At 28.6% G+C, this 23712-nt stretch overlaps 1 protein-coding gene across 6 annotated transcripts in view; it reads left to right on the forward strand.

The window, feature by feature from the left end:
- LOC107449899 (cell adhesion molecule Dscam1) overlaps positions 1–23712 on the forward strand; it is a 268555-nt gene that overhangs the window by 224981 nt on the left and 19862 nt on the right. For 4 of the 6 annotated variants that reach the window (XR_015429738.1, XM_087153304.1, XM_087153306.1 and 1 more), the window contains exons 15-26: positions 4215–4343; positions 5836–5997; positions 8481–8551; positions 9760–10003; positions 11232–11378; positions 16146–16304; positions 17451–17590; positions 19110–19263; positions 19806–19920; positions 20686–20840; positions 22731–22751; positions 22842–22940. Coding sequence is in view for 5 of the 6 variants with exons in the window: in XM_087153304.1 (XP_087009430.1) it covers positions 4215–4343; positions 5836–5997; positions 8481–8551; positions 9760–10003; positions 11232–11378; positions 16146–16304; positions 17451–17590; positions 19110–19263; positions 19806–19920; positions 20686–20840; positions 22731–22751; positions 22842–22940 (1596 nt within the window). In the remaining variant the exon portion in view is untranslated. The remainder of the gene's footprint in view (positions 1–4214; positions 4344–5835; positions 5998–8480; positions 8552–9759; positions 10004–11231; positions 11379–16145; positions 16305–17450; positions 17591–19109; positions 19264–19805; positions 19921–20685; positions 20841–22730; positions 22752–22841; positions 22941–23712) is intronic. The other 2 variants (XM_087153305.1, XM_087153308.1) reach the window with 1 other exon arrangement.

The raw sequence follows: 23712 nt of genomic DNA on the forward strand, positions 1-23712 counted from the left end.
TCGTCTGGTGAAAATAACACGGATTACAAAATCCTTTGGAAAGATGTATGGGAAGGTAATTTGAGATATTTAATTGCAGAAACATAAACGTAACTTAAATGGTAGGAAAGATAAATAAGATTTTCGATTAAGAGTTAAATCATATTAACTAATTTATGCTTAAATAATGATACAGAAAAAAAAACTTTTATAAAATATATAATGGAACAATGACTTTTCGTAAAATTAAAATTAATTCAAGCTTCTTTTGTAATCAACCAATATGTAAAGATTCGACCATCTCTGATCTAAAGCTCCTTCAATTATAAATTTATTAACTCATAATGATCATCAATCATCCATAAAACTCATTATAAATTATTTATAATGAGTTACTACGAGAAGGTTTGTGTTGCCACGTAAACAAAATAAAATAGAAGAACAATTAACCTTGAATAACATGATTAGTTTCGCATTCTTTTTTGCAATTGGTACAACCGGGAAGTCGCATGAAACATGCTGGTTAATCTATGTTAACTATTATTCAGAATGCGAAAACAGACCACAATACTTATTATCTCTTTAAAAAATAGCAACGTGTGCAGTAAACTGTTTATTATTTTTCAACTGTCTGTGACACAATTTTCTTTAAATATTAATTATTCAATTTCAGAAATTATGAAACTAAATTTTAAAAAAAAGTATCTTAAGGATTTGAATTTTAAAAATTTTAATTCTTACTGATTTCCTTAATTATACATTAATTTTCTTCATTAATTAGTAATTTAAGATATTTTCTTAAATTTATTATTAATTCTGATTAAAAAAGTTCACATCCATGACTAAAAATTATTTTGTGTGACTGATATTAAAATCTATCATATCATACAATTTATCACTAAAACAGACTAGTCAATTACTCAAATGAATTTCAAATCTAATGACTCCATATTCAAAATTATTTATAACGGCCACTCTACCTCACATTTAATTAAATTCCGTTCTTTACTGTTAGAAATTTCTCCGAAAAAATGGTTAAATAAAAATGGTTTAATTGTTATTTTACAATATTCAAGCAAAACTGTCAAATAACCATAAATAAGAAGGTAATCAAACTGTTAACGGTGAAATAAATCGTTTATTAACAGATTTAATCTAATACGGTTAAATAATAAGAATTTTATCACACTTTCTAATCCCAACTAATGAAGCCAGTTAGTTCCTTGCGACATGCAAGGAATTCTGCATGTATTCCTTGCGAATACATGCAGAACTAGAGTTCGAGTCCCAGCGTTGACTGTAAAATAATTCCGCCATTCCCTCCAACAAGAGTTTCCCGTGTCCTACAGTCCCCTCTTTGTGTCCTGCTCTCTACAATGTCCTATTTCCTTTTAAATTTCTTTTTTACGGTTTTGAAACCATGCTGGTAGTAAATGGTTGAAAAACTGTATTGCTTTGTATTCATGGCTTATAACTATACTAGTTGTAAGCAATTTCAAAACCGTAAAGGCACAAAAAAAGTTCTTTACCGTAAAATTTAATGTTAATCGGATGGACAGACTGCTGCCGATTATTTTACCATAATTTAGGAATGGAAATTCTTAATGTTGTGTATAGTATGTTAGATAAGTTAAAGACCTTCATATATTTTGACAGTGCCTACAGATAAAAGTAACTGTAAAGTCAAATAGTACTTCTGATATGCTTTGTCGCATGTAATCAAAGTCTTTGTTTAATTTTTTATATCAATACAGTTTTATGAGTTCAGGTCTTTTTATTACGTTTTATCGTGACAAACCCTAATTTTCTTCGACTTCCAGACATAAAAATTATTTCAACAAAATATCCGAAAATAGTTAACCTATATTGCATTTACTTTTTACTTTATAGTTACTGTTTATTTAACTGTTATTATTGAAAATCATTGATGTAAATAATAGAGTCAGTCATAAATTGCTTAGTTTATGTAACTTAACGAATTTTTTTTTTAGACGGCAGTATACCTTGCTTTGGTTTTTTTGAAGCTCTGTAAAGATCATGTTTAATATTGATTTCGTTATTGATTAAAAGTAGAAAAAAATTGATCATTAAAAATACTTAATTCTTTTTTTCGAAGTTAGTAGGTTAAATTTGACGTGAGTTTGATGAACAACCACTATTTTTTGTTTATACTTTTGTTAGTAATATTGCTACATATTACGTAATATTGCTACATATGCTGAATTTGTTACATATTTTGAGCACAAAACAAATTGTACCGAAAAACAAAAGAAAAAAAAGAGAGAGAGCAAAATTTCGCATAAACACGTGCCTAAACTTGCAATAACAATTAAACTTAATGGGATTAAAAAAATTTTTTTAAAGTTTAGAAACAATTATGTGTACGCATCAATAAAATTCGGGTTTCAAAATTACTCAATCATCTTTCTCTCTATGTTAAAAAAAAACGTAACGTTCTTCGTTACCGCAATTTTAATTATTCAGCTTAATGTTACATGTTATTTTGCAGAGCAAACTCTTTCAAACGTAGAAACTAGAAATAACGAAGGTGGGTAGAAAAATGCATAGAAAATACTATGGGATAAAAAAATCAACATCCGATAATTAGTTCGACAATTATTAATTGTTAAACATGTAGGTAAAATACCATACCAGCCGCATTGGCTTTCTGAAAAGGCCGTAACTGTTTAATATACATAACACAAAGTTTTATTTATTTATTCATAATTTTTTTTTTTTTGAAATTCCAATTTGTTCAAAAGTTATTACAAATATAAGTGATTTTTAGCATTATCTCTTTTTGTTTTATGTTACATTATGTGCTGTCATTCATTATCAAATATAAATTTGTCACAAAGAAATTAATTAGTTCAATCATTCATTACAAAGCTATATCATCATGAAAAATATGTTTAGGTTGTCCCATATTTATCCGAGGACAGGTTTTTGCTGTTCCTCAAAATCTAAATAAGCACAATAAAATTCCTCTTCCGCGTATGTTTTTTCTACTCACTCTTTTAAAACGTTAATTTCTTAAATTTCGTCAAAAAACTTATAAAAATTTTAACGCTTATAATTTTGCCCATATGTCATTTCTCTTTTGAGAACATAATAAAGTTTATACCTTTCATGAAGCCGACTGGCCAGTGTAGGGGTCGGGGAACTGGCCTTACACTTGAAAGGTTCTGGGTTGGAATCCCGGGCAAGGCATTGAAGTTATTTCATTCTCTGTACTATCTGTCCTTACTGTAGGAGCAACGTTGGCCCACCTAATATGGTGCCATGAAAGAGTGGCCAACAAATCTGATTTTCAGATGCCTGTACAGCGAAGGTAATTCTCCAGGTGGTCATTGGAGAAAAATACCTTTCATTAATTTTACCAATAATCAATTTTGTAGTCATAGTTTGCAGCGGCCAATAAGGAAACTACAAAATGCTTTTTAAACATAGATAACCAAAAAGTCGTATTTTTAAAATACGATTTCTGAGGAACTGTTTGACCAATTTCGCTCACATTTTGTATTTTGTCATGTAAAATTACATTCTTTGAAATGATATGAAGATTGTATATCTTACTATTAAACTTTTTACCGTTATATATGATAATAAAAAATATTAAATCTTCAGTAAAAATTATTTTTTACATCAAATTTCCTTTGGATAGATTTTTGTAATTTTATGCAAAATTTTTTGATTCTCTTGAAATGTTCTCGAGATGGGGCGATATACCTAAAAAATAGAATTAATTTTAATAGGTCCAAACTTTGGACCGTTCTCTTGACCAAACTATTGGGACAATCTTTTCCAGATCGCGAAGTTGGGTGTCAGAAATTCAACTCTGTCAAAAAGAAGATGTATTTATTCAGATAAAGTAAGTTTTTTTGTGTCTGATTTCGCAATTTAAAATGTCCTCTTCATTAAATAATTAGCATATTCAAGGTCACCTCCTCGAACTAATAAGATTGAGTACTAGAACTTGAAGAGACCGTCATTATATCGAAAGTTATTCAAGGTGGTCCTTTTTTTTCCACACTATGCACAACAAATTTAAAGTTTTTAATCAAATGATGTGCTGAGTACTTTTTTAATTTATTGTTTATCTTAATTTAAATTATTTAACGAGTAATTTCGAAGCATTTTCGTTTAATATTTTGCCAGTTAAGTTGACACCAATGCCCTTTATAAGTATTTTTTAACTTCGTATTTGTATTTGTAACTACTTCAATGATTTTCAGAGCAACCAGATGCTCCTAGAGAAATTCAAATTTCTGAAACAGGAAGTCGAGTAGTTCGTTTGTCGTGGGAACCACCATTCAGCGGAAACAGCCTGATCACTCAATACGTTCTCCATATTCGAGAAAATGGTAAGAATATTTTTATTTTGTACTTTATTGCTCTATTCTTTCATAATTTTGAAATAACAATTGAAACCTCGGCAATGCGATTCGCGAAAAAAATTAAAAAAGTGATTTGTAATAAGAAAATTTTTTTGATACTTTAAAATTATCAGCAAATTAAATCAACCGAGAAAAAAACAAAAATTTTTCTTTTGAAAAAAATATTCGAATAGTTTGGAAATTTTAAAGCAAATTTAAGGGCTGTAGTTATGGCCATAGGCATTATTGCTTAAGTAACAGTTAAGCCCAATTGTGGGGTGGGGAGAAGTTAGTCAGTTAGGCGGGTTTCATTCCAACAGTTTAGATTCTTCCAGATCAGCAACCCAATAATTTCGCAGAGAGCAGTTATAGGTGATCCCTTCATAGCGGTAAATATTTGTAATAGAATTTCGTTTAGTTAAAATTATTTGTACCACAGTTTTAATAATATTTTTTTTTTATAATTTTAATATAAATTACTTTTTGGAAGGAGTTTCACATATTTTTGTTAAATTTTTTACTTTTACACTGAGCATTGTATTATTAAAACAACTATATAATGTAAAGCATTTCAAGCATTTCAAAACAATTTAAGGTGCATATTTTAATTGCTTCATTACCAATTTTTTTGAAAAAAAATACAAAAATTCAACATATCTCTTTATTTTGTTAATAAATGCAAGGAACTAAAACAAAACATAATACGCAGAATTTAACTTGAAATTTTAACTTTTCTTATTCGTAAGAAGCATTTTATTTACCATCAGTTTACTATTCAGAGTTATCTCGGGAAAATGAAAAAAGTTAAATATTAGTCTTTGTATGATAGTTTTTTAAACAAGGGGCAACACAAATTGATACTTTTTAAACGCCAGTGATGTAATACGCCATTTTTTAACTTTCTTTTCCTATATAAAAGATATTTGCAAGAGAAGTTTGTTTTACTCTTTGCATGTTGGTTTGTTTAAAGGAATCTTTACAATATAATTTTAAAGAAATAAATTTATAAGCTCAGTTTCATTGGTAAAACAAATATGAAATTGAACTTCATACGGCAAAATTATTCGATACCTTAATCAAGTTGCGCTTATAAAGTCTTTGTTTTTCTTTATTTCATTTCATTTCTTTCATTTTATCACAATTTTTAAACTATTTGAGTCAGTATACTATGTTTACTACGAGGTTTTGTTTTAATTTGGTTGCAATACCATGAATACTACACAATAAAGTTAAATGTGAACGGAAACATGATGTAATTAGCATTTTATTGAAGTAGCAATAAACTTGTACATAATATATTTAGCAACCACACATTGCCAAAATTGAACCAATTTATCTAAAAATATATGTTTGTAAAAAACAATATTTTTCAAAATTTCATTTATATTCTTATATTAATTTTGTAATTTCCTTCGAATTCAATTTTAAAGAGAATAGCAAATCAAGACTTAAGTAAAAACGTTTCTCTTTTCTTACTAAGTAGCCTCAACTTCAAGGAATATGTCAGTTCCTGGTACGGAAACATCAGCTGAATTTACTGGTTTACGGCCCGCAACTGGCTATGACGTGTCGTTAATTGCAGAGAATGTTATCGGGGCAAGTGGCCAAGGAAGAAGCTTCCATTTTAAAACAGAGGAAGAAGGTAAATGATGTTTTCATGGACAACTTAAAATTGGATTTTATTGTATTTCGTATCGTTTTCGTTTTAAAGTTCATATAATGATCTATTCATATAAAGAAATAAAGAGTTTAGTGGAAGAATGCTCTAAAAAATATTTTTGAGTAAAAAAGTGAGACATTTCGAGGACACAATCTAATTTGACGTCAATGTAACTTTATGAAAATTAATTTTCTTTTGCAAGACTAAGTGCCGAGATCAGTGGATAAAGAAAGCAAATGATTAACCTTTGGTGTTTTAGGTCAGAAGAAAATTATGATTGCATTTTGTGACCAACACATCATCTAGACCGCATTTAATGCCTCATACGGTAAAACACGATTATTAATAAGTGTTAAGAACTTATTCAAAGCTTTATAGATTTATTAGAAACTTGCGATAATTACATAATACCAAGTCAGAACAGCTATTTTCATCGTATACATTTAAAAGTTCTTTTCAAATTAACTAAAATCTTATATGAACCTTTATGTGCTAACTCTTCTATTTCGCATTCTCAAGTTTCATCAGAAAATTACAATAAAGTTGTATTAATTGAAGTCAGAGCAAATATTTATTTATATGCTAAAATATTCTTTATAGTTTTTATTTTTACTTAAGAAAGCATTTATTATTATCTTTCTCTTTAATTTTTAAATATTTTGAAATGCATTTACCATTTTTATATCACTATATAAATCTAAATCTAACGTATTTATAAATTTCTAATAGTAAATGCTTACAGCAAGTTTCACTTTTAGAATTCATTTTAAGATCTCTGAAATATAGATGCTCTATGCTTTAAAAATTGCTACTAATAATATTGTTTTACAAAATATTCACACAGTTTTAATTTTTAAATACAATACTACTTAGTGCATTTACTATTTTTATATTACTGTAGAAATCTAAATCTAACATTGTCTTTTTACATTGCTAATGGTAAATGCTTACAACAGTTTTCACTTTTTGAATTCATTTATTTTAAGCTCTCTGAAATATAGATGCGTTACGCTTTAAAAAATGCCACCAATAATATTGTTCTACAAAATATTAATTAAAAAATATGATAGAACACAGAAAGTTAGGTCAGTGTTCATTTAAAGTCAAACAATTGATCATCATAATTGTTTGTGACCGTCTTAAAACTTAATATGCCAAGCTTCTATAAAAGGGGATATTGAAAATTATAGTATTAAAAGATTGCCAAAAGGTGTAATGCTGTATCAAACTCAATAAAAACTAGTGTTGTTTTGCTGGTATTACTGCTACCAATTACCTCCAAAATTACTGAGAAAGATACTAAGCATTTGATGGAAATCTAACACAGAATTTCTACCATATCCTGAGGCAACAAAACATTACCCAGGTCACGTTCTGAGAGTATAAGAGTTGTATTACAACACTCTCCAATAAATTGATTTTATGAGTTGTTTTACTGGAATAGAACGATATCCTTGTTTATAATTTTTTTTTTTGATTAAACGTAGAAAAAAACTAAAAGAACATTTGAAACATATTTTAATTTCTTACAAGGTTGTTCTTATGAATTTAATATTTATGAAGATTTGAAGTTCACTGTAAGAAAAATAGATAGACTCTAATAGAAATACCAGACGGTTATGATGTGCCAAGAAACTGTTTTAAGAATTAAGAAACACTCTTGCTAATAGCCAGTAATTTTTCTGGAATAAATTAGTAACTTTGAGTTGTTCTTTTTTATGTCACTTTTAACCACATAAGTTATCCTAGTTGGTTTAAAAGGGTCCTCTAGCGCGAGTGATGGATGATGGAAAGTAGTAGAATTTGTGATTCAGTGAATAGGAATGTGATAATTGCGGTACTGTCTTCTAGGTATCCCTGAAATGATTGTGTATTCTTATTAGCTGAAACCACCAATTGAGAATTGCGTGTAAAAACTCATTATAAAACTAGTTGGATGTGTGATATAATACAACTGAATCTTGCATCAGTAACTCCAAACTAATTGTTTAACTAAAAACTCTTCATACGTATTAGGGATATAGGAAATGTGTTATTTTTCGTTTTGGGAGTTGAACTTCTGATGAATTTGGACTGATTAATTAATAGAGGATATGAGCTTATTTATCTCAGCTCGGTGGCTTCATCACAGAATTTAGAAATTATTTAAACTATGTTATCTATGGTTTAATAATAAGTGCATGAAAATATAATATACCTCAAGTAATTAAGGTATGTATCATGAATATAGTGAAGTGCTGCACCCCCCCCCCCCCAAAAAAAATTGAATTTAGGAAGTTTTTCTCAGGGAAACTCGAATTTTCTGCAGAGAATGTGGTAAAAACCCAAAACGTCAATCGAAACTGGATGTTACAGAATTATCTTACAGTGCTGTTTTAAGAACATGCATTAAAAAAAATCGAATCTTTTTTTGTATTATCAATTTATTTAATGGTTTCGCTAAAAAGAGCTTTATCCCTTTTCAGTGCCTGAGGGTCCTCCACTTTCTGTAAAAGCTGAAGCAGCAAGTTCAGATGCTCTTAAAATTTCATGGGAGGTATGTCTGATTTTAATATAGTCTGATATAAAGTTGGAATTTTGATAAATACTACTTGTTTTTCTTATTAAAATAATATCAAGATGTACACGATTACAAGAAAATACACATTGCTTTAGTATTCCGTGATCATACGTTCTTAAATGAAAATATTGGAAGAATTTTCTATAGAGAACCATTTTGGAAGGTTTGAGAACCATTTTATTTTATTTTTTGAAATGTTTCTAACAGATTGGACACACGTTGCTCTAAGTTATGTCGTCATAATTCGTTGTTATTACTTATTGATGGTTTCTTACTTTGCCATTTGCAGAATTTTTATATTACACTTAAACCATGATATGAAACTTTTTTTAAATATAACTTGGAATTTATTATTTATTTCGGCAAATAGATTTTAGTTTTTCCTCAACTTTACAGTAAAAAAAGCATTTTATTTTTGAAAATCTTCGGCAATATTTAACTGTTAAGATTTATTTCGGCTTTGAAGGTAAGTCTTTGTAAATTTCTAATTTATTTTGTGGTATAAAGACTAAATTTGCTTGTTTTAAACTTCATTTAGACTTGCGTCATGCAGACGTCTAAAAATATTTTTAACACGTCTATTTTCATTATATTTCTTAAACTGGTTAATGTCAGCCATAATTTCAATCAATAATATTATTTCAATCAATAAGATTCATTAATCAATACGATCGTTTTGAGTGAGGACAAACCTTAATTTTGAACTTAATTTAAAACATTTTAACATTTAAAATTAGATTTTTAAACCGATAATAAGAGTTAAAATATGGTATAAAAATTATAAAAAATTATCATATCTCATAAACAGTTACAAGAATTCGAAGAAAGTAACCAAGCGTTTTTCATAACCAATTTTATAATCTATATCTCTAAGTTTTTACTTATACTACGTTATTTTTAAGAATTGTTAAATGTGATGCATAGATTTACTTTAAAAAACCGTTTTCAAATCACTTATTTTTATAGTATTAATAAAAGTAATTCAAAAGCAACAATTTTGTGTCAGTATTACGTTTCAGTGCAATAATATGATTCAAACGTTTTTTTAATCGAATGCATGTAATAGAATAAAAGCTTAATAGAATGCATTAAATAAACAAATTAATTTAATTGAAATCGAATTTACTATTACTTCCTTAAATTTTTTCATCAAAAACTCGTTTTTTCTTAAATCTTTTTCATAGCCTCCTGAAAAACGATTTAGAAATGGAAATCTGAAAGGTTTTTACGTCGGGTATAAAAGTGCCAACTCTTCAGAACCGTATCAGTACAAAACTGTTGACGTTACTACATCAGTAGAAATTAGAGAATCAACGGACCTCCGAGGCCTTAATCCATTTTCCCACTATAGCATTGTTGTTCAGGCATTTAACCTTAAAGGAGCTGGTCCAAGATCAGATCCTGTTATAGCAATGACAATGGAAGATGGTAAGTTATAATCCTATGAATCCTTGTTTAAACCTATAATTTATGCTTTATTTCAGAAAAAAAGAGAAATTAAGAAAATAAAAGTATTAAGAGAATAAAAGTATAACAGTCTTTAAAGTATAAGTTTTTGAATTTAAATGAAGGTATAAAAGAGATAAGTTAAGAGGATTATTATTTTTAGCTGAAAATTTTGCTTATCCATTCCTCAGCACAAACAAAAAAAAAATGATTCATAAAAATGTAATTTAATAAATCTATTAATTTAATTCAAATGAATAAATTATTATAAATCATTCATAGAAATCAATTATTCATTTCAAATTAGAGACATTTTGTTTATCCAATCTTCGACGTAAATGAAACTTCGTGCTTCATGCGAGTATATTATAATACATTCCTATGAAGCACGAAGTTTCTTTTAGGTTGAGGAATGAATAAGCGAAATGTCATTGGTGGAAATGAATAATTGATTTATTTGAATAATTTATTATGATTAAATAATAAAATAATTAAATTTAATATTATTATGTAACCAAATTATTTTAATAGTTTATTAATGATAAATAATTAAAAAAAATTCAAAAGTTATTCCACCAAAAAATATGACTTGTCTGGCTAAATAATATGAGACTTTTTTTCCAAAAAAAAATCATGAAAGATATATTTTTAAGTCAATTTATATATTTTAACCTTGGGTAACAAGAAATTTTCAACTACCAAAAGCGTCATAAAGCTGAAAAATATTTTCGAATTCAAACTTTCATTTTCCAAAGTGAAGAATTTTACAAGTTTTGTGTACTTTAAAATTGTTCAATTAAGCGTAAGTTCTAAGTGTTTAAGAAGAAATCTGAAAACGAATTCTGAAAAGTGGTCATTAAGAAAGACCTTTTATTTCATGTTTTATTTAACAAATAATGCTCTAATAAAAGTACTGTGTATTTATATCTGCATGTGTTATTTATCGTTTCAAAAATATTGTTGGAAAATACATAAAATCTAGAAAAGTGGTCATAATAGAACATTTTTATTACATGTCTTACTTAACATAAAATATTCTTATATAAGTACCATGCATTTTTACCAGCATGTGTTATATAGCGTTTCAAAAATAGAAGCAAGCAAAATAGTGCAAGCGTTTCAAAAATAGAATAAGAATAAATTTAAAAGTTAATTTTTTTGTCTGAATATTTATGGGATTTTTCAATATTTAAATTAAGTAATTTTTTAGTGCCAAGTGTACCTCCTCAACAAGTCGATTGCATGGCACTGACGTCACAAACTATTAAAGTCACGTGGAATTCTCCTCCTGCGTCTGCAGTCCATGGTGTCTTGAAAGGATATAAAGTTTTTTATAGATCAGCTGATGATTGGAAAGGTATGATGAATTATGATATTTAGAAAATCCTGTGTAAATATACTGATATAGTTTAAAAACATTTCCATGTAGGAGTTTGCGAGTTCTTTGATAAAAATGTAAGTTTATAAAGATGCATGAAAACGATTTAATATTCTTATTAATTTTAGTATATCTAAAAGTTAAGAGGAAGAAAATGGTGGAATGGTTGGTGAAAATAAAGTTATTGAAGAAACTGTAACAATATTGCGCGGTAAATAAAGTATGCCCATATCTCTAAAATAATTTTTTTAACGAAACTGTTATAAAGGAATGCGTTGAAGTAATATTTCCCCAAATGAAGGAAATTATTTATTTCTACTATTTGATGATTCTGCTTCTTTCAAACGCATTAGTCTTACGACAAGATACTCCACCAAATTATAAACAAACGGCAAGCCCAAATTTTTAGTCATACATCTCTTAGCAGCCGTGTAGGAATGCTATCCAATTTTTACATCGCACAGTGGGCCAGCATCTAAGGTATCGTAGCCAAAATTAGTATTTCGATAAAATTTGCTTCAAAATTTGGGGGTTTTAATGTGCAGGTAAATTGAATTCATAGTTAAAATTTTGAAATACACTAAAAATATCCCCCCCCCCCAAATAAAATGGCGACTGAAATATGGTGAGCAAAAGTTAAAAAAAAAATTATAATACGTTTAAATAATTAAATATAGCAATGAAAATAAAATAATTTTCTTAGTTTTATATTGAAAATGAAAAATAAATTATATTCCCGTAGTAATATTAAAAAATAACGCGAAAACATGAAGAAAAACATAATTTTTGTTTTTCGGTATATTTAGTCCACCTTTGCATATGGAACTTTTTGGAGATAAGTTTCGAAAGCGATTCAAACATTGTAAAATTTCAAATGATAAGTTATAAACTATAAGTTTGCCCAGAGTATTAACTAATCCAACAAATTGAAAAATTGTACTATAATTTCAGACTAATTACTCTGATAAAAATGTAACAGTAAGGTGAAATTCCTTTATATATTTCTGAATTATAAAATTAAAAGTTGCATTTAAAAAAAAATTTAACGTATTTTTCATTACATTGTACTCTTGTCGGTCCAAAAAGTAAATTATAATGTTTGGAATGATTATGAATATTTAATTTAGGTGATATTAAAACTGCCTACACATATTTTAGTTAAAAATATAATTTTGACTTTTGGCCAAAGATCATGGTCTTCTGGCCCACCGTGCACCGGTCAGACAACATGGACAGTGTCTTGGTTGGTACCCTTCTCTTTAAATTTGTCTCCAGGATCGAAATTACGACCCCCAGCTCTCCACCAGTGTGGTGAGCGCCTGCACCCTTAGAGTGCAAGGTTTAGAAGAACATTTCAATTAAAAAAATGATTACGAAATAAGAATAAAAAGCCGGACAAATAATAAGTCGCTACTAGGACTGGGCGATATAAGAAATTTTATATCGTGATGCATCGTCAGTTTTGCATCGCGATACAGCGATGTATCGAGTATTTTTGAAATTCATTTCCTTGTAAGGCACAAAAAGTCGGATTTCTAACAAAACTTCATACTCAGATTGATTTCAATCAATTTATGAATTTGAAGATATATGTTTTGTTTAAGAAAGATATTAATGTTATATTTTCTAAAAATAAACGCGCAAATAAAGATTTCTTAGTTTAAAATTAAATAATAAAAAAATAAATAAAATTTAAATTTATCAATATATTTGCCTAACAATATAGAAAGAAAATTTAAAAAATAAGTTCGTTAAAAATTATTTGTATGCTTAAAACAAAGTGTTAAATAAATTTAAAAAAAAACAACACTATTTTTTATCATTATTATTTCACATGAATAACAAAGTTAAATTGAATAATAACCGAATTATGAACGAAAAAACAAAGTAAGGTTTCATTCCTTAAAAATGAAAACAAAAGAATTATGATATTCGATAATATATTTAACTGACAATATTGAAAAAAAAAACACGATTATACTCAAAGAGCTAAATGATTAAAAAAAAAAAAAAGAAGTCGCAAACTTTACTAATTATTTTGAATAAATAAAGTTAATTGACTTATGTCCGAATCCAAAAGAGGAAAAATAAGTTTTGTTATAATTTTATTTATAAAAATAAAAGCAACTAAAGATTTATAAATTTAAAATCTGTAATAAGAACCCATTAAATTATTAGAAGTTTTATCCAAAAAGTTTTTAATAAATTAAAATAAAGTAAAAAATAGCCTGACAAATTTAATTACATGTACCGTAAACCGGGGCGAGTCTACCCATTCAGGGACGAGTCTACCCATTTTAGTTTTATTTAATTTTCACTATTTTAAATTGCAAATAAAAATATTTTTACCGACGGAGGACTTAGTTCAGACTCTAAGGAAGATGGCGCTGTAGTAGTTTGATCCGTTTTTATTTATTTGGTGTCTTTTTAACCGACCTGTTCAAACGTGTTTTGAGAGATTTGTATTGAAAATCAGCAAACTTTTAGTTGGTGCTCCGTAAGTATATTATTATTATTACTATTTTCACTTTGGTTAAGTGATAAACTTATCTAAGACTAAGATTACATTAATTTTATATGAAAAAAATAATAATGTAAGTTTTGCTGTTGTAAACAAAAAGCCAGAATTCGCGGGGCGAGTCTACCCATTCGTATTTAGTTTTAATAAAACATAATAATATAATTTAGAACTTTGTTTATATTAAAATTAAGTCATTTTAAATGAATTTGAGTATATTATTTTAATTCTGCATTGATAAATTTATCATTAATAAGAAAATTTATAGGTTAAATATAAATGTAAATATAAAATATTTTTATTTTACCTATTTTTTCAATTTTTATATTACAAAATTAACTTTTTTAATTTAATGCAAGTTAAATAAATTATTATTTATAAATTATTATTACCTTCCAAAAGAATGGGAAAAGGATTTTTCATGATTCCCAATGTTTGAATTTCGATTTTGTTAATAATCTTTAATTATTATTATTTATTAATTATTTAATTGTAAATTCATATTAATTTTAATTTATTTTTATCAACAATAATCAGAAAAAAATGTTATTTTATAATGTTAATGATTGTAAAAACAAAACTGTGATCAAAATGTGATAATCGATCGAATACTCAATTTGTGTCATTTTATGAATAAAAAAATGGAATATATAATAAAGTTATGAATTTTACTTCATAAATATCCTATGTAGTAACTAAAATAATAATTTAATAGTAAAATTTGATTATTTACAATGTTAACATTCATTTTAGTAGAATGGATAGACTCGCCCCATACGAGAGATTTGTCAGCAGTTCTATAAAAATATACAGTAACAGCGTAACTCTTAATATTTTCGAAAATCGATTTCACAGCTTTAAAGAGGGATAAATAGTGATTCCAAAACACCTATTAAAAGCCTTTTTTCTTTAATATTTACAAAAGTTTGACCACTTGAAAGTTGACAAACTGAAAAAATGGGTAGACTCGCCCCGGTTTACGGTAATTTAATTCTTTATGGGCACCTTAAATTTGATTTCTGATTGTAATAAATTCGATAATGTAAAAAATTACTTAAACATATAATATCAAAATTAATTTTCACATTTAAAAATAATAAAAAAAGTTTTGTTTTAAAAAAAAATTTGCCTTATTAATTAAGAAACACTTCTTTATATATTCTTTTCAATAATAGATTACGTTCAGAATAAGGTAACGACGGTGATCAAGCCAGTCCCTCTGAAAATAATCTACAAGAAACGATATCAAGTCGCGACAAAGAAAAGACTATGAGGGGCGAAAACGAACATGCGAGATCACGATATATATTCTCAAAACTATGGTTCTGATTCTACCACTCATCAATCAAAGCCATTTAAATCAACATAACGAAACGAACATCGTTTTCCACAGCGCGAGTCGGTGTCAGTTGCAAGACGATCCTTGCGCGTCTTATATCGATACATCGTTTTGCGCTCGTCGTCTTTAGTCTACGACTTAAATCAGATTTCTGATGCATCGGACGAAAGTTGTATATCGGCTTGCTGATATACGCGTTAAATCGATATGTCGCGATACATCGAATTATAGCCCAGTCCTAGTAGCTACTAATCGAAATTAGGAAACATGATTCAGAAGCGACCACACTAACTTCTGCATCATTCTTTGATCGGATCCTGTTATTATACGTGATTAAGATTTTGAAAAAAGTATAGAATTTATTGGAATGACAAGAGTGAATCTTGGAAAAATGTCGTTCTATTGACAATAATTTTATTGTTTTTGATTGTCTGGTGTTTGATTTTTCTTACTTTAGATACAAAAACAATTTTATTTACGATTTTATCTGTTTAAAAAAAAACCATTCATAAACTTATTGAGGGGGGGGGGACAAACCCTTTTTGTCAAATATGAATTTTAATTTAAATTTTGAAAATGTTGTCCTAAGCTACTAGTATTTCGACGAAATAACTTCATAAATGTTAGTTTATTTTTTCTGCCTGAGTATATTAAAGATTTTTAATAAATTTTACTCGCAATTTAGACATTTTACAGCTAATTTTTAAATAAATTACTGAAACTTAAGAATTGACTAAGCACCTTGCGTCTCACAACTGTGAATTATATTAGTTTAAGTTTCAGAATGGTTTCATTTTAATAAAATCTTACTGAAAAATGCTTACCACACATATTACAGTACTTTTTAGCACTATGCTATATTTCAAGGTAACATGCTTTTTGTCCATAGAAATGGAAGATCTCGAAGTTCTTATCAATGCTCCGGAAAGAGAAACTTTGCTCAAAAATCTCGAGAAGTTTACTAACTACAGCATAAGTGTCTTGGCTTTTACAGCCAGGGGTGACGGTGTAATGAGTGAGCCACTTTATTGCAAGACAATGGAGGATGGTAAGCACATTTCTAATTTCATTTACATGCATATTTTTACATCTTTAATTAAATAATGAACTATTTACTAGTAAAATTAATAATAATTTATAATTCACTAATAAAATTAATAATAATTAATAATTTATTGATAAAATTAATAATAATTAATAATTCATTAATTAAATTAATAATAATCAACATTTCATTAATTAAATTAATAATAATTAATTACTCATTAATTAAATTAATAATAATTAATTATTCATTAATTAAATTAATAATAATTAATAAATTAAATTAATAATAATTTATGATAATAAGTTAGAAGTAAAATTTTTGAATTAATGAAATTAATAATAATTAAAAAAATTAGTTTAATTATTAATTTATCATGATTGAATCATTCCAAAACTGTATATAGCTTCTGACCTGAATTTTGCAACGAAAAGTTAAAATATTTCCAATTGAAGGACGAGATAAAAAATATCATGAGGAAAATAAAAAATTTTGTGTAGTAAAAGGAAAGTATAAAGGAAAATATACAATCCCGATGACCTTTCTCCATAAATATCAAACCTTTTCAGACGTCAGACGTTTCTTTTGCCCATAAGAAACGAACTAAGACAAACTGTAAAAAGACCACTTTTCTTGACATGTTACCATTTCAATGGCTCGCACGAATCTGTTCCATAGAAACATTGTCAAAATTTGAAAACTAACACTTAAATGTAAAAACTGCGGAATTATAATCAAACTAAATGAAAAAATAATTCATATAGAAATGCTTTAAATTAAGGTTTAGTTACCTTGATGTTAATGATGATTTATTGTATTAGTGTGTTATTTACAGTAATAATCCCAAAAAATTTAAATTTACATTTTTGTTAATCTTCAATTTAATAATGAAAATTACAATTGTATAATCGGACCAACTTTTACATTCGAGACATACACTGCGAAAAATGTTTTGAACCATTGAATATTTTATCAGATAAAAGTACTGTTATTGAAAGAGGGACTATATCGAAGGGACCGTTATTGAAGGAGATTAATATTACTATTGTACTTTATTAATAAATGTATCGCTGACAAAGGAAGCACTTCAAAGACAGACGTTCTTAACAGTTAAAGGACGTCTTAAGCAGATTTTTATTTATATTTTAGTTCCAAGTCCTCCAGCAGATATTAAAGCCTTACCGATGTTACCAGATGCAATTCTTCTCAGTTGGCTACCACCTACTCAACCCAGTGGAATATTACAACAGTACACTCTATATCAAAGGACAACTATAAATGGCAGGCAGGTAATAGATTATTTATTTACCTAGTAAATAATTTTCTAATATTAAAAATATTGATTTATATATGAGGTAAATACTGTATAACGCACAGCATTTTTGAAGTATACTAACTTAAGAGAACTAACTTTGGGGAGAGAAATGTTATATACGATATTTTAAATTGATAGGATAGCGGATTATATGTAACCCACGAAGACAAGACTGCAGATGCTCGGAGATTAATTATCTCCATAAAATTCTGAAATATTCTGTGTTAGCACACTGATGGGAAGTCAAAATTCTTGATGGTCTCATCAAAACATTTTGACGGTTAATGTTGGTTTCAGTGCGATTCCTGATGGACCAATATCATTTGATGGTCACCATCATCCAACATTTTCCATTACGTGTTCATGGTTTTTGATGTGCCAACAAACTTCCATCATTCCATGATGGAAAATACTACTTTAATAATATGATGGTTAACCATCAAAAGAAGTTTGTCTCTCATTGATCAAGAATCTGTGAAGATCCCTGATGGTTCATGATGGTTTTTCAACAATAAATTTCCATGATAGTTGATTGGGAATTCTGGTTGGTTCTCAGGAATATATCATCAAAACAATTTGGATTTTTTATGTTGGACCATCATAAATCAGTCCGAATTCCTACATTGGGATGATGGTTGTTCATGATCATTCCAACATTTGATTTCTAAGATACTATGATGGAAATTTGTGATGGTTTGACATGAACAAATACCATCAAAGCAAGTTGCTATTCTTATGTTGGTCCATTATAAATCTGTCCGAAATAATACATTAGCGCGATGGTTGCTTATGTTGGTTACCAACGAAAAATATAAAGGCTCATGATGAAATTATTGATGGTACCATCAAGATTATATTTGTCCATCAATAGAAAGCGATTCAAAAATTTCGATTTGGGGATTCTTTATTTTAGAACAAATGTGCATCAATCACAGTGCTGACGTAAAATGTCCTCAGTGGTAGACGTACATGAGTTTGAATCCTCTTGATATCAGGCTAAATGTGGGAGGTTTTTATGGTTTTCCTCTTAATGTAACGCAAATGCGTGTCAGTTCCACCGAAAAATTCTCCAAGAAGGTTTGTTTGTCGCAATGTTTTATCAAAAGAGTCCCCTTGTCTTTGGGATTTGTTCAAAATTACGAGGCCCTGTAGATGTAAACTCAAATTTGTGTCGGCATTTAAATGCCGGTTATGAAATATTAAAAAATGATGGCGTATTATTTGTGTTTGTTTCACGTTGTTAGGTTGTGCTCATCTACATTTGTTGCTTTGTTTTAAGAATACTACAAAGAAAACCTAAAAAGATCGACAAAAAAAGTCGATAGTTTTCCTCTTTATAGTGCTAGCACAAATTGCAATCATCAATATTTTTTCATATTACAATATTGAACGCCAAGAATTTAATTGTATTGTCAAAAATATCTTTCTAATGTTATTCCATTTTTGTTCATTTTTTAAATTTAACTTTCATTAAATTTTTATAACTTTCATAGGTTACAAAGAAACATACATTATCACCCTCTCAGCTTTATTACGAAGCTCTTCGTCTAGAACGTTCTAAAAGATACGAGTTTTGGGTTACGGCTTCTACTTCAGCTGGAGAAAGTGAAGGAACAAGAGTACTTTCTCAAACAACATCAGATACGAGTAAGTCTCGGAATTGTTTCGAACAATATTTATTCACATACACAGTTTAAATTTACTAAAACTGTAATATTTAGAATAAATGAAGGACTGTTGAGTTATGAATATCTCAACTGTTTTGTTTTAGGGATTGCATTATATATCACTATTACAATGAAGTACAAAAATAAATCTAAATTAAGTAAAAGACGTAGATGAGACAGAATTATTTTTCAACTCATTCGATGTGTGATACCGCAATGTATTTAAGTTATTTTAAGTTAATTAACATTCTAACTTATGTAGAGAAACTGAACTCAATGCTGACGTGGGATATCTGAGATTTTCTTCTTGAAGTGCAAGTACCCTATTAAAATAAAAATACAGTTTAATGTGTTTGTTTGCATAAACTGTTCGCTTTAACTCAACTTATTTTTGCTTAACTTATAGATCAGTTTTTTTTTGTTTTCCGTTGCCAATCAGAGAAAGGGGTCAGTGACAATATTTGTAGTATTGTTTTACATAATACAGATTCTTTTCTAAAGTGCGTGTACATACTATTCCAGTTCCTGCTAGGATAGCTTCCTTTACACTACAAATATTAGCAAAAAGAAAATCAGCAATTCAATTACCCTGCAAAGCTGTTGGAATTCCTGCTGCTGAGAGAATATGGACTTTAAAGTAAGTTATACTTTTAATATAAAATGATATTAATAATATGTTAAACAATTGAAATTTCAAAATAGGAGAAAAATGCTCAGTAAGCAGGATATTATCCGTATTTGTATTATAAGCAAAGGAAACTTTAAATCTGCGTAATATCACACGTATTTTTTCGATTGTTTTATTAAGAGCATACCATCGGTGTGGCTTTGATTATGGACACATCTCACAATGCGTGTTCACGAAAATGGACATAACTAAAGATCTCTGTTCACGGAAATGGGCACAACAAAAAATACTAGCCTTCTCAAAATATAGTCTAAATTTAACAACTGAATGAGGAAATCTGTGCTTATTTTTCCTTACTTATTTTAACATCAAGCATAATCATTACGGGACAAAGTCGCAGACTTAGGGATCGGGATGGCTGGGTGATTTAGAGAAGTAAATTTTCAAGCGATGTCTTCCCTTTCATAATTCTGAACAATAAAGTACGTCTAAAAGCTTGAAATTTCAACATCATAAATTTACTTCCACTTCTTCTTCTTAGGCACTACAGCCTGTTACCAGCCAGTCATCTCAGTCAGTTTACCCCATCTAGATCTATTATATGCTAAATTTCTCCATCTATTAAATCCCGAGTGCTTCTAGCGTAAACACGCATTTTTAGCTATTCTAGTGCACTAGTTTTGAGCTATTTCTAAAGTTGAAAGCTCATTTGGTATTTATAAAGAAGAAAAATATTATGGAAATCCAAACTTCGCACTTTTGTTATATTTCTAGAGGTCAGACAATAAGGGATCGAAGAAGAACAAAATTTCTAAATAATGGAAGTCTACTGATTGAAGATGTGGATGACGACGATGCTGGCAACTACTCTTGTAGAGTACAAAACGTTTACGGGGCTGATGAAATCGCTTTTCTATTGGTTGTGAGAGGTAATTATGCATTATTAAAAGTGCAAACAGTTTATAACATAAGATTTACTTAATGTATTCAGAATTTAACTTCCCTGGAAACCATTAAAGGTAGAGTAGAAAAGAATTAAATGTAAAAACAATTTAATATTTGGAGTAAACATGAAATTTACACATTTAAAGAAAGTAACGCCCGTTTTAAAAGTATTCGTTTGGAAAGTCTTTCTATTAAATAAATTTATTTTTTCGTGCAAAAGTTGATCTTATTTCAACAATACTGAACGAAGCACTTTTAAGAACTACTTTTATTTTGACTTTTTCTGGTCTAAAAATGCTTCTGTTCTCAGATTGCCAATTTGTCCTTCAAAACATAGAGAGTTATTAGAAAAAATGTATACAAAGGTCTTAAAATCTCATTGTGACGAAAACCTCTGATTATGTGAGAAATCTTTTAGCTGTTAGCTTGTTTTGATTGAGCGGTTACTATTTTTTTAACCACAGGAAATCGCATACCTTGTTTTATAAATAATTAAGTCTATTTTTCCCTAAATTTAATTGCAATAAGTGGGTCCGGGATAGACTGGTTGGCGGGGCGTCAGACTCATGTTCGCGAGAACGGGAGTTCGAATCAAGCTAGACAATCCGTGTAGTAAATGGTGACTGGTGCACGTTAAATCTGTCGGGTTTCGAAGTCTTCCATGTTCCCATACAAAATAATCTCTGCGGTACTGCATCGATCGTTCTCTGGTTCAGGTCAAAATTAAGATCTGCGGATGGATTAATGAGTCATCCCTGTGAAACGGGTTGCGACGTGCTTGTGTTGCAACATCGTATTCTTGACTATACATGGTGTAACGAAAAAAATAGAAGTTCACCTTCTGCCTTGAAAATCTACTTGCTTTCATGCAGGCTTGCTGATATTAGCAAGTGGCTTATGTAACAGCATCTTTTTAATATATTTTGATATTACGTTACATTTGAATACATTATCCAGATTTCACAAATTTGTTACTACAAATTACACCACTGGGGGTACTGAAATTGAGATTGATTGTTCTTTGGTTCACTTCAAAATAACGATCTGTGGATGAATAATTGCAGGTATGAATGGGTCCGCCCTATAAACGGGTGCGACGTATGGGTTTTGTAGATGTCGAATTCTCGGCCATAGATGGCGCCACGGGAAATAAAAACAATCGCACACACTTGCCTTAATGGCCAACGGCAACAACAAGTATTACTCAATATGCTTAGACGTAAACATGGACTTCTGTATTCCAATCTTATAAATGCAAGTAGGATTTTTTTTAAAAATGACTCTTTGCTCAAAAATCTGCCGTTTAGGAAGCTTTTCGATATTTTCCATTATATTTCTATATTTTCCTATTTTTACTTTATACCATGTTTCTCATAGAAATTTTTCTTACAAAAGGTTTAAATATAGAGATGATAGTAAAAAACAGTTTGATTAACAATCAAAAAAGAGTTTCAAATTTAAAAACAATATTATTACATATCAGAAAAAATGGGGAATTTAAGTCAAAATATTGACACTTGAATTTTAGTTTTATTGGTAATACACCAGTGGATTGAATTAAAGAAGGCAATTAAAGTAAATTGTACATATGGCCTTTTTAAACTACATTGACTAATAATTCTAAAATAATACATCAACTTTTTTATTGATAATACATGGAACTCTGCATCGTTGGTTCAAAGTATGCCATCAAAACTACTAATTTAAGTATAAGATTATTTAAGGTTTAAATCTTAATTAATATGGTACATAACATTAACTTCAGTATATTCTGCCTATTGTGACATTAAGTTTTGTTTTATCGTACCTTGAATCAGACTCATGTTTATTTTCATAACTCCTTTTAAAATAATTTTTTTAATAATCTTTTTCAGCGAAACATCTAGATGGAAGGGGTAAGTTGACAAAACTTATACAAAACAGTTACTTGTATTTTTTTTAAATAAAATTTTGAAGGTTTTTAGAATTTTGTCTTAATTTTATAGCTTTACCACCGCCATCTACAGTAGCAGTAGTGAGTGAAACTATTTCTAGCATAGAGGTGAAGTGGGCAATGGAACCACGAGGTCGAATGAAAACAAAAGGTAACTTTTCTTTTTCAAAACATTTTTTTCTAATAGGAATGCGACTTAAGAAAAAAAAAAGACACTGCCAACTTGAAATATTTCTTGATTTGGAAATTTAAGAAAAATGTCAATAATCCATCAATGACTCAAAATATAAAACTAAAAATACATTTCAGAGTTGGTTGATAACCATTTATGGCTTCGGTGATCGCCATTATTAGCATATAGTGGTAGTATAAAACTCATGATGGAGTTTTGGCCGTTACCAACACATCTTAGTTATACATGCAAAAAACTTGAATTGTCTTAATGAAATAATAGAAATCGTTCGAACGAAATTATCTTATTAATTGTTGAAAAATGGCCACAATTCAAAAAATATGTAAGCATATTAAAGAAGAGAAATCCTTTAAATGAATCAAATTAAACTCTCTCCCACATCGAGAGTTTTTACAGCATGAATGATATTTTTAACAGTTGAAACTGCCCCAGTCGCCGTAAATTTGAAATTGAAAGTTAATGTATTTGTTTCCAACGTACACAACTATGGATAGGAGATCCAAAATTGGCAATTTATCAAATATAACATAGCCAAAACAAAGCCAACCCCGCATAATCAATATTGGGTTTGAAAATACTTTGGAAATCACGAGTCACCAGCAAAAGTGTGGGAATTATAATAACCCTGTAACTGAAACATATTTGAGGTAAGAAATTATTAATAAAGAGTTATAAATCGACTTTTGTTTTCGATTAGGCGAGGCAGTGAATTAATGAGTCTACTGTAGTA

Source organism: Parasteatoda tepidariorum, chromosome 10 (assembly GCF_982258835.1).
Source record: "Parasteatoda tepidariorum strain Cologne lab strain chromosome 10, Ptep-v5.0, whole genome shotgun sequence".
In the NCBI taxonomy this organism is placed as follows: domain Eukaryota; kingdom Metazoa; phylum Arthropoda; class Arachnida; order Araneae; family Theridiidae; genus Parasteatoda; species Parasteatoda tepidariorum.